This window comes from Malaclemys terrapin, chromosome 4 (assembly GCF_027887155.1).
Source record: "Malaclemys terrapin pileata isolate rMalTer1 chromosome 4, rMalTer1.hap1, whole genome shotgun sequence".
NCBI classification, from domain to species: domain Eukaryota; kingdom Metazoa; phylum Chordata; order Testudines; family Emydidae; genus Malaclemys; species Malaclemys terrapin.
The window spans coordinates 50,657,578-50,669,597 of record NC_071508.1 but is presented as its reverse complement, the minus strand read 5'-3'; the positions used below and the strand labels follow the sequence as shown (position 1 = coordinate 50,669,597).

The 12,020-nt window shown below is 48.9% G+C and overlaps 1 protein-coding gene across 1 annotated transcript in view; it reads left to right on the top strand.

Annotated features, from left to right (window-relative positions):
- The window catches only part of LOC128836131 (adenylate cyclase type 10-like), a 71,051-nt gene that overhangs the window by 36,546 nt on the left and 22,485 nt on the right, over positions 1-12,020 (top strand). The window contains exons 19-22 of the mRNA XM_054026148.1: positions 2,920-3,201; positions 4,496-4,852; positions 6,735-6,815; positions 9,456-9,518. Of these exons, the coding sequence (XP_053882123.1) occupies positions 2,920-3,201; positions 4,496-4,852; positions 6,735-6,815; positions 9,456-9,518 (783 nt within the window). The remainder of the gene's footprint in view (positions 1-2,919; positions 3,202-4,495; positions 4,853-6,734; positions 6,816-9,455; positions 9,519-12,020) is intronic.

Genomic DNA, 12,020 nt, shown 5'->3' with positions numbered 1-12,020 from the left:
CAGGAAGGGTCAGAACAGGGATAGGAAGAGGCAGGAGGGGGACACTAAGACCCAGTGGTGCCCTAAATTTTCAGGTGCCCTAAGTAGCCTCCTATGCCTAAGGACGGCCCTGCTAGTCTGGGATCATGTTGAGATTCCAGCTCCCTAGAAGAGAAATAGAATAATAGAATATCAGGGTTGGAAGGGACCTCAGTAGGTCATCCAACCCCCTGCTCAGAGCAGGACCAATTTCCAACTAAATCATCCCAGCCTGACCTTAAAAACCTCTAAGGAAGGAGATTCCACCACTTCCCTAGGTAACCCATTCCAGCGCTTCACCACCCTCCTAGTGAAAAAGTTTTTCCTAATATCCAACCTAAACCTCCCCCACTGCAACTTGAGACCATTACTCCTTGTTCTCTCATCTGATACCACTGAGAACAGTCTAGATCCATCCTCTTTGGAACCCCCTTTCAGGTTGGTAGTTGAAAGCAGCTATCAAATCCCCCCTCATTCTTCTCTTCTGAAGACTAAACAATCCCAGTTCCCTCAGCCTTTCCTCATAAGTCATGTGCTCCAGCCCCCTAATAATTTTTGTTGCCTTCCGCTGGACTTTTTCCAATTTTTTCACATCCTTCTTGTAGTGTGGGGCCCAAAACTGGACACAGTACTCCAGATGAGGCCTCACCAATGTCAAATAGAGAGGAATGATCACGTCCCTCGATCTGCTGGCAATGCCCCTACTTATACAGCCCAAAATGCCGTTAGCTTTCTTGGCAACAAGGGCACACTGTTGACTCATATCCAGCTTCTCGTCCACTGTAACCCCTAGGTCCTTTTCTGCAGAACTGCTTCCTAGCCATTCGGTCCATAGTCTGAAACAGTGAATGGGATTCTTCCATCCTAAGTGCAGGACTCTGCACTTGTTCTTGTTGAACCTCATCAGGTTTGTTTTGGCCCAATCCTCTAATTTGTCTAGGTCCCTCTTATATCCTATCCCTCCAGCGTATCTACCACTCCTCCCAGTTTAGTGTCATCTGCAAACTTGCTGAGAGTGCAGTCTACGCCATCCTCCAGATCATTAATGAAGATATTGAACAAAACCGGCCCCAGGACCAACCTTGGGTCACTCTGCTTGAAACCAGCTGCCAACTAGACATGGAGCCATTGATCACTACCCATTGAACCCGATGATCTAGCCAGCTTTCTATCCACCTTATAGTCCATTCATCTAGCCCATACTTCTTTAACTTGCCGGCAAGAATACTGTGGGAGACTGTATCAAATGCTTTGCTAAAGTCAAGGAATAACACATCCACTGCTTTCCCCTCATCCACAGATCCAGTTATCTCCTCATAGAAGGCAATTAGGTTACTGAGGCATGACTTGCCCTTGATGAATCCATGCTGATTGTTGCTGATCACTTTCCTCTCCTCTAAGAGCTTCAGAATTGATTCCTTGAGGACCTGCTCCATGATTTTTCCAGGGACTGAGGTGAGGCTGACTGGCCTGTAGTTTCCCGGATCCTCCTTTTTCCCTTTTTTAAAGATGGGCACTACATTAGCCTTTTTCCAGTCATCTGGGACCTCCTCCGATCACCATGGATTTTTAAAGATAATGGCCAATGGCTCTGCAATCACATCCGCCAACTCCTTTAGCACCGTTGGATGCCGTGCATCCGGCCCTGTGGACTTGTGCTCGTCCAGTTTTTCTAAATAGTCCTGAACCAAACCACTTCTTTCTCCACTGAGGCTGGTCACCTCCTCCCCATACTGTGCTGCCCAGTGCAGCAGTCTGGGAGCTGACCTTGTTTGTGAAGACAGAGGCAAAAAAAGCATTGAGTACGTTAGCTTTTTCCACATCCTCTGTCACTAGGTTGCCTCCCTCATTCACTTTCCTTGACTTTCTTCTTGTTGCTAACATACCTGAAGACACCCTTCTTGTTACTCTTAACATCTCTTGCTAGCTGCAACTGCAAGTGTGATTTGGCCTTCCTGATTTCACTCCTGCATGCCAATATTTTTATACTTCTCCCTGGTCGTTTGTCCAATCTTCCACTACTTATATGCTTCTTTTTTGTGTTTAAGATCAGCAAGGATTTCACTGTTAAGCCAAGCTGGTCTCCTGCCGTATTTACTATTCTTTCTACACATCGGGATCTTTTTTCCTGCAACCTCAATAAGGATTCTTTAAAATACATCTGCTGCTCCCTCCAGTGTTCCAGCCCCAACTGAGCTCTGGGGTTCTCCTTTTATACTTTCTGTCCCGCCCCAGGACTTCTGGTGAGGGGGGAGTGGCAGATTTAGCCCTGCCCACCAGGGGGAGTGTAGTGGTCCCTTGCTTTCCAGCTTTGAGGGAGGCCACTCAGTCTCACTACAGTCTGCTTAACAGGAATTCTTCTGGCGTTTGTACTGTAAAAGGTTCTCCCCTCTTTTTGCCCCAATCTAATCCCTCAATACACTGGTCTGCTCTTGGAGTCATGCCAGGCCTCGAGTTCAGTAGTTGGCACTCTAGCTCGGTGCAGCAGAGTTCTGATGCTGTTGTGGGAAGCCGCTTTAAGTCTCATTTAAATGACAAACTATTAAGAATTAATATAAACACAGCCCTCCTAATAAATTCTACAGTCAAATCAAGGTACTGAGCAGTTATGGTGGCTCCTGGATCAACTCATGGTCAGTACAAAAATCCAGTGTGTGAATTCCCTGTAACTGCCCATTATCAGTAGTTGCTGGTGAAGGCAGCTTTCAGAAGAGATAATTGACGTGTTAGCTTCCTCAGGTCAGTTCATTTGTAGGGTAAAAAGGACAGGATCCAGACAGGACATCCATCCTCCTCTCACTCCCAATGCTAAAGCTAACCACTGTAATCTTACTGTCTTGGTCTCTCGGGAGCACCCAGCATGGAGAAGTGATGATTTACTGAATGACTTGTTTTCGGTAGGCATCGCACTGGCTGAGTTAGACAACATGAACTCTTCGGAGCAGATGGTAGTGAAATGTGCGGCTATCATCGGGCTGACTTTCACGACTGAGTTGCTGCTCCACATCCTTCCCGAATGGACCAAGAGGAAGATGAATCAGACGCTTGCAGCCCTGGTGGATTCCCACATCTTCAAGTGTTTTCATAAAAGAAAGGACTCCCAGAAAGCACAGTCACAGGAAATGCCCTCCACAGAGTTACTTGTTTGCCCCGGGACGGTGAGACCAATTGGACAAGTGTCAGGTACGTGGAGCTGGCCAGAGACTGGGGGCATCAGAGTGTGCTGAAATCCCACTGCTCCTTGTCTGTGTTCTTGGTGATCTTTCCAGAGTGCTCTGTGAATCCTTCTTGTTAACATGCATAAAGTGCAGGGGCTGTCTCTAGTAGGAAGGAACTGTACAGGTCATTAGATTTTTTTTGCCTGTAGTTTTTAGTACTTTCTTACATCTTAAATGTATCTATTGACAGTCACAGCCTACACAATGGACTCTTGCATCACACTTTGAAATAAACTCCTGAGAAGCATCTGTTTCAGGGTAATCATCAATGCCTTTTTTCTTTAAAAAAATAAAGGAAAATTCTGTACAATAATGTTGCAGCATTAGGAATGCTATTGTAAATGCATTCAAGTCACTCCTGCGGTATCTAGAGAGAGACAGAGGATAGGGAACTGGGCTGACACATACAGGAAACCTAAGCTCTACTTCTGGCTCTGCCACTGACCTGCAAGTCACTTCAGCTCTCTGTGTTTCAGTTTCCCATCCCCCACTTTTCTGACTCATATGTAGATTATAAACTCATTGGGGCAGGGATTTTCTTTTATTACGCATTTATGCAGTCCCAGGATAATGTAACCCTCATTTCAGTTGAGATCTCTGTTGAATTACTTTAAGACAAACAATAATAACCATGATGTGGCAGCATATACATTAAAACACTAAAATATAGTCATTCAAAAACCCCTAACGTACTGTGAGGACGAACAGAGGTCAAAACGGGCTGGTATGAGCTAATATGTCTTACCTGAATTTTTTATTTTGTTCTATTCTCCTTCTACCTCACCTAGATTCCACCAAACTCTCCCTACAGTGTCTAAGAGCTTGTCTACACACAGATTGGCACAGAAATCACCACACATCTTTTGTTATTTCACATCTTTTGTTATTTCGGTGCAAGTCTGGCACCAACAATAGCAACAGGCGTGAATTAAAGTGGATGAGGTTATTTTGTCGTCCGCTGGTGTATAGCCAAGTGGTGATAATTCATACAGTGTGGAACTCTGGCCCAAATCTGGTGGTTGAGGAGCCTGCTATATCCATGGCTAAGGACTGAATTTTTTAGCTCAGGCAGTAATGTCTCATGCTTTCAGATCTGGTGGTCCTAGGTTTGATCCCGACCACCAATGACCCACCCCCCAGGGCCGTGTTACACCTTTAGTGTGGACAGTTGCATCAGTGGCTGCAGCAGAAACAGAGCCTTGTGTGCTCAAATGCTGGCCTTGCTGAGAGGAGATGGATAAATCCACGTTATCTTTCAGATATCCGCTCTTCTGTTTATAACCGAATCAAGCAAGAGCAGCTGTTGATACAATGCGGCGTCATGGCGTTTTGCATGCCAATGCTGCAGGAAGCGGCCTACGAGTGCTGGCTGAAGAGCCAGAAGAAAGCCTTACATCTGAAGTGTGCAAGCTATCTAGAAGGGCAGGCTCACAAATGCAGACGCTGCGGAGAAGGGGACTTCATTTCATTTCACCGCCACGCCGTGGAAATGATGCTGGAGAGCATCGAGTCTCAGGAAAACATTTCTGAGCAGCACCAGGAATACCCATTCAGCGAAGCAGCCTCACTGATCATTTGCACAACCCTGAAAAGGCTTGAGGGTCCTTCATTTGAAGGTAAATGGAAGCCCTTGTTTCCACAGCACTCCCAGGACTGGGCTCTCCAAGGGACCATGCTGTCGGGAGGGGGCAGAATCTTACACACAGGCCTTTGCTCGCTGCTGCAGAGACTGGGGCTATGCAGGCAATGCACTGACTGCACAGTCCTCAACGCAGCTCTGCGTCCCAATACTGCACGGGAGTGTATTGCGCTTCCGCGTTCTCTGAGACATGGGGCCTAGTGGGTGTGACCAAGTGTACCTCTGGGCATCTTCTGCTCTCAGCTGGTTGGATGCACCAGACACCTTTGCCAAGTCCCTTGCTCTCTTCTCCTTCACTTCCAGTAGCCCTGTCTGCTTTGTATCCTCTCCCACCCTAGGGGAAATCTATCTGGAGAGGCATCCTGGCCCCCTTTCCAGGCTCTTCCAATCCCCTTAGTTTTTCCTATATCCCCACTCTCTACCCCTCAACCCCCACATATGCTGTAACCTTTCCATGCCCCCTCACATTTCTGCTCATCCTTTAGGTCTGGTGTCAGGAGCTGAAGGGTAGGGGAATGTCAAGGACTGTGGTGGGGGCAGCGTGGGGCTGTGAAGGAGTCGTGAGAAGCAGGCAGAGGTGTGGAGTGGAAGGACTGTGTGCAGGGAAGGAGGCTATGTTAGCTGGGCTGGTAATATGTGAAGGCGGAACCTGGGCTGGCCCAAATTCTGCCTTCAGCTACAGCTAGACACAGGGTCTAGGGTATTCCACAATTCCATGGCTGTGGGGTTTGCTGGGGAACTGAGTCCTTGCCCCAGAACTGTTCTTCATAATCTGGATTTTCCTGTTGGAACAGATATGTTTATAGGCTTTCTGATGATGGAGAAAATGGAAACAGATGCAGTGTCACCTACCTGAGTCTGCAGAGAGCCTGAAACAATGGCTTTGAGGAAAAATGGCTGAGAGAGGTGTGATCTGTCCCATTCATCTCAATCAGGACCCTGTGGACTGTTTCAGCAGCCATAGAATTTTCCAAGGAATTCACCCTGTTGGTGGAATTTGGGAGTTCTGCTGCAGAATTTGGTCCACTGCAAGCTCTTTGAGGCAGGGACCTTTTGTTCTGTGCTTGTACAGCCCCTAGCACAGGGGGGTCCTGATCTGTGGCTGGGTCTCCTGGACACTATGGCAATGCAAATAATAGTTGTTCCACAGAGCACAACGGGCACTGGCTGTGTAACCCCCACAGATAGGGCCCTACCAAATTCACGGTCCCATTTTGGTCAATTTCATGATCATGGGATTTTAAAAATCATAAATTTCATGATTTCAGATATTTAAATCTGAAATTTCATGGTGTGGTAACTGCAAGTGTCCTGACCCAAAAGGGGGAGTGGAGGGGGTCACAAGGTTATTGTAGGGGGGTTTTGGTATTGCCATCCTTACTTCTGCGCTGCTTCTGATGGGGTGATGCCTTCAGAGCTGGGTACCTGGCCAGCTGCTGCTGCTCTTCGACCACTCAGCTCTGAAGGCAGGGCAGAAGTAAGGGTGGCAATTCTGTGACCCCCCCACACACAATCCTCTTTTGGGTTGGGACCTCTAGTTTGAGAAACGCTGGTCTCCCCTGTAAAATTGGTGTACTTTTACCCTATACTATACAGAAGACCAGATTTCATGGGGAAGAAGGGATTTCACGGCCCGTGATGCATTTTTCACGGCCAGTAAGAACTTAACCTTTAGAGTTTTGTCTTTTAAATGTTTAGATTTTAAGTGCTGTTGGAGAGGGAACATCTTTGTAGTCTGTGTCAGTATAGCACCTAGCACAATGGCCCACTAGCTTCCGCTGGCCACTGCCATGCGGATAGTGATGAGAAGTTGTTCTACAGCTCTTTATTAATATGTGTTTCTCTCTCCGATTTGGCAGGGATGGAGAGAAAAGCTGTGACAGCCGAGGCTTCCCTAAGCAGCACGTGCTCCCCTGAAAGTGTCCAGATGACAAGTGAAGGTAAATGTCCCATCAGATACAGAACTCACAGTAACCTGGAGGGAACGAGGCAAGACCACCACACTCAAACCCAGGGAGCTGCGGAGAGAAAGAGGGGTGAAAAAGGAAGTGGCTGAGAGGGGGAGAGATTGAGTGAAATAGTATGGGTGAAGGTATGAGACAGAGCACAAAAAAGAAAATGAAAGAGGCAGGTAAAGTATTGGTATGGAGAGTGGAGAAGGATTCAAGGGCAGTGTAGAACTAGTAGCACATACTCACCTAGTGGGCACCCCTCATGCTGCCTTGCACAGGGTCCTTGTCTCTGGCCTCACCTACTGGGCTCACTCCCTGCCCTTCAATGGCCTTTCTCAGGCTTCCTCTTCGCCCCTTCTGGGTACGCTGTGGCATGGCCATCTGACCAAGGCACATGGAAATTTAACCCCCTTTCAGGGATAACATGAAGAAGTCCAAATGAAAGGCCAATCAGATCTTCAAACTAATACCTCTTCTGCAGCCTCAGGGTCCACTGTAGTTCCCTTGCTGGCCCTGCCTCAGGACTTCTCCTGCAGAGGCCTAACCCACTCCTGTAGAGTTCTTCCTCTGGTGCTTCCTGTCTGTTAACCCTGCTGCTAGGGCTTTGCTCCATCAGAAACCGGTGTCCACTGTAGTCTGTCCCCACCTGAGCACCCTCAGTCTACTTAAAATGTCTTGCTCTGCTTCCTCTGGCCAGGCGGCAATTAGTTAATCACTCCCAAGTGTGGAGTATGACTAATTGGGGTTCTTTCCCTTGCCTTGCAGGTGATGGGGAGAAAGCCCCCTCACAGGCTTTTTTGCTGCCCCAAGCAAAAAAACAAAACAAAAACAAACAAACAAAAGAAAACAAACGGGGCAGCAAAAAAACGGCAAAGCAAAAAAAAACCTGCGGCGTGACCGGAGCCAGGGTGCAGGGGGACTCCCAGCGCTACAGATGTGCCCCAGGGGGGAGGGGGCGGCCGGAGCGGAACAACAACAACAACAAAAAGCGGCCGTGCCGCTCTAGGATTGGGCGGATTGCCGCCTCGTACAATCTGCCGCCCCAAGCACGAGCTTACTCGGCTGGTGCCTGGAGCCGGCCCTGCAGGGAGCAATTGACTGTGGCCCAGCCCCTCAAAGGTATTTAGGCATCTAACTCCCATTGATTTCAATGGAAGCTCGGTGCCTAAATACCGTTGAGGCCTAGTCCCCTGAGTCAGTACTGAACCAGTGCCCTACCATGGTGCTAGGGATTGCTGCCCGGCTGGAGACTTCCCATTGTTCAGATGAAATGTAACCTTGAGCTCTGTAAGATCCTACGGCAAGTGAGGCAAGAAGAAGGATCCAAGCCCAGGTGTTCTGATCAAGTTCCAGTTTGGGTCATTCCTTTCAGCCTGCTTCAGTTCAGGCAGTCTGAATGTTGAAACATTGGCTCTCTCGAAAGAATGCTGCTGGTCACAGTACGAGTAGGAAAATATGTGCAATATGTACCAAACCTATTGCAAATAATTTAAGAGAAGAGTAAGCCTACTTCAGTGGAGTTGGACTAAAGTGAATTTGACCTAGTATGTTAATTTATGAGAACGTACAGCTTTGCACAGATTCTGCGAAAGAACTGGACATTTAGTTCTTAATGAAAAGAGGAGTTAGGTGGATTAAAGCTACCGTGTGTGGTGGTGTTTTGTGATAATAATTAAACCTCTCTCTATATATTCTCCCCTACACCACTGAGCTGTTCATCGCACCAGATCTAAGAATGTAACAAATGGAGTAGGGGCATTACGCTTATTGTGGTAATAAAATAGGGCCAAACAGGGCACTGAAAATACAGTAAAACTTCCTACAGTATTTATACAGTGTCTTTCAATGGCGTCATGTTTTACAGTTTATTTAAACATGGATTACTCACCCACCAAGAAATGCAGCCATCTCTGGGGTGGAGTACTGCAACTACTCTGTGTCAGCAACATTACCCAACAGGGTGTTTTAAGGAGTAGGAGGGAAGGAATAACCATTTCAAATGACACTCCAAAAAGTGTTTATGAAGCCGAATGTACATTTCCACAAAGAAATTAGGTCAGGACATCACGGTTGCCACCTCTAACTTTTGAGAAAAGTGCTATGAAATCTTTCATGACCATGAATGGTCAGTACCTGAGTTTAATATGTCATACAAAAGACAGTCATACTATGCTGGTTGTGGTCCTTTTACAGAAAGAAAGGAAGGGAGCGTTCAAGTCATCATGTACAAAAGAGTACAACAGAAAATGGCTAATGTCCAATGGCAAGTCTATTGGGATGGTAGCCACTTTCATGGAGGCAGCACTCTCTTTCTCAGCTGCAGACTGCAGGTGGGGTCACGATGAAAGTTCATCACACTCTCTTTCCAATAAGCAAAGGCAGGTGATGACTCTAAGGTTGCTTTTCAGAGGAACTTTATTCTTTGATTCTTTTTCATGTTGAGCGGGTGCACCCTTGACTAGGATCTCTGTGTCCAGGCAACCATCTCCTGAAATTTTCATGATCCCCAATGCCAGTAAAGATTATTCTCTATGTAGGCAGCATTTATGAGAACCATTTGTCTTTAACAAAGGATGTGTGCAGCAAGCACTCTTAGATATGCCTTCTCCCTTGTTCTCTGAATTTCAGACATCACTACCTCTACTTTCTCCAAGAAGTTAGAGTTATTACTTCCACAAGACATTGAGAAAGGTAAATTCAAGCTTATCTTCCTGGAATGTAACAGACGAGCCATGGGTTCTTTTTTAGACTCAGTCAGTGCAGCAGTGAGAAGTTAAAGACCAAATTCATGCTTGACTATACCAGCTTCTAACCCAAACAGAAATGTGCTTGTCTAGCTCAAATCACAGCTTTATTAGATATAGGACTTCCACTGATTTCAATGGGGGTTGCATCTTTGTAATGGAGAGCAAAATTTGCCTCCTCAGCATCATATATTAGCCTGAAAAATTCAGGAGTGAAAAATACTGTTTAAAAGAAAGCAACAAACAAAAATAGGTGACTAGAGGGAACTGAATTTCTCCCCCTTCCCTCTGACTAACTAAGGCTATGTCTACACTAGGGACCTTACAGTGGCACATCTGTACCGCTGCAGCTGCACTGCTGTAAGGTCTCCCATGTAGCCGCTCTATGCTGGGGGGAGAGAGCTCTGCCATCTGCATAATTAAACCACCCCCAACAAGCAGTGGTAGCTATGTCAGCAGGAGATGCTGTCCCACCAACATAGCCCTGTCCACACCGACGCTTTTGATGGTGAAACTTATGTCAGTCGGGGCGTGGTTTTTCACACACACAACAAAAGTTTTGCCAACAAAAGTGCTAGTGTAGCCAAAACCTAAAATGCTGCACTGAAAAGAACCTTTAACAGTTTGATGAAGTGCATTATGGACTAACAGGTTTGGGCAAAAAACCCACCCAGTGGTTCTCAACCTGCGGCCCGCGGGCTGCTTGTGGCCCAGTCCGCACAGGGCTGCGGCCCATGTGACATCCTCAGGGCCGTAGAGGTAGTATTGGATGTGGCCCACATAACACATTGTGGGCTACATATGCAGTTCACAACGGTAAATAGGTTGAAAACCACTGGGTTAGATCATATACTGGTGTAAGTGGGTATAGCTGTGCTGACATCAATGGAGCTATGCTGATTTACACCAGCTAAAGATCTGGACCATAAAGAACATTTTTGAGAGTAGTGGGTGTTTCTTCTCTTTAAGCTATTGGCATTTGGAGGATTTCTGGGTGGGTGGGATTCTTCCCATAGGGTTACCATACGTCCGGATTTCCCCGGACATGTCCGGCTTTTTGGTCCCCAAATCCCCGTCCGGCGGGAATTGCCAAAAAGCCGGACATGTCCGGGGAAATAGGGAGGCTAGGATCTCCGAATTTATGTGTGTGGGTTGCCCGCTGTGACATCATCTCGGTGCTACACTCGGCTCCTGCCCAGGGCATGCTGGGAGCTGTAGTCCGGCCGGGCCTCACGCTCCAGGGAGAGCTGGCAGAGGGGAGCGGCCTAGAATAACAATTCCCAGCGGCCCCTGCGACGCGACCAACCTGCTCTGTGAGGCAGCAAGCCATCGGGGGAGGGGGGCGCGGGCCCCTGTCCTTTGGGTGGGGGGTGTCTCTGGGTGCCGCTCGGCAGCCATTGCAGGGCTGGGGGGCGCCCCCGCGGGGGGTTGTGGACGCCAGCGCGTTGCGGGGAGCCGGCACTGTCCGGATTTGCGTCCCCCCGGGGCTGGAGTTGCGCCCCCGGCCCCGGGCACCAGTCACGTAGGGTTACCATACGTCCGGTCTTTCCCGGACATGTCCGGCTTTTCGGCAATCAAACCCCCGTCCGCGGGGAATTGCCAAAAAGCCGAACATGTCCAGGAAAAATACCAGCCGGGCATTTCCTCTCCTGCGGCTGCTCTGCTCCTCCCCTGACTCAGACTTCGGCTCTGTTTAAGAGCCAAGCTGCCCGAGCCAGCGCTACCGGCTTCGGGCAGCCCCCGTGCCTCCGGACCCCGAGCCGCCGGCCGGGCACTTCCCTTCCCGGGCTCCAGCTGCTCTGCTCCGGCGGCGCAGGGTCTGGAGGCAAGGGGGCCGCCCGAAGCCAGTAGCACTGGCTCGGGCAGCTTGGCTCTTAAACAGAGCCGAAGAGTCAGGGGAGGAGCAGAGCAGCTGGAGCCCGGGAGGGAAAGTGCCTGGCCGGGGGCGCAGGGTCCGGAGGCATAGGGGCTGCCCAAAGCCCGAGCGCTACCGGCTTCACGGGTTTGCCGGGCAGCCTCCAGACCCTGCGCCCCCGGCTGGGCGTTTCCCCTCCTGGGCTCCAGCTGTGCTGGGGAAGTGCCGGCTGGGGGTGCAGGATCTGGAGGCTGCCCAGCAAACCGTGAAGCCAGTAGCGCTTGGGCAGCCCTTTTCGCGTGGCTGGGAGGGAGGAGGGGGAGTTAGGGCGGGGACTTTGGGGAATGGGCGGAGTAGGGGCGGAGTTGGGGCGGGGCCGGGGGTGGGAAAGGGCGGGGCCAGGGCCCCGTGGAGTGTCCTCTTTTTTTATTTTTTAAATATGGTAACCCTATCTTCCCATTAACTGTGGCCTTTGGAGTTTCCTGGCCTCGTATGTCACACACTAAGTCTGCAGTGAAGACATTTCCTATGTTATGGAATTTCATCTCATTATCTTAGTGCTAGAGAATGGTAAAAAGCGGCTCTTAGTCCAGG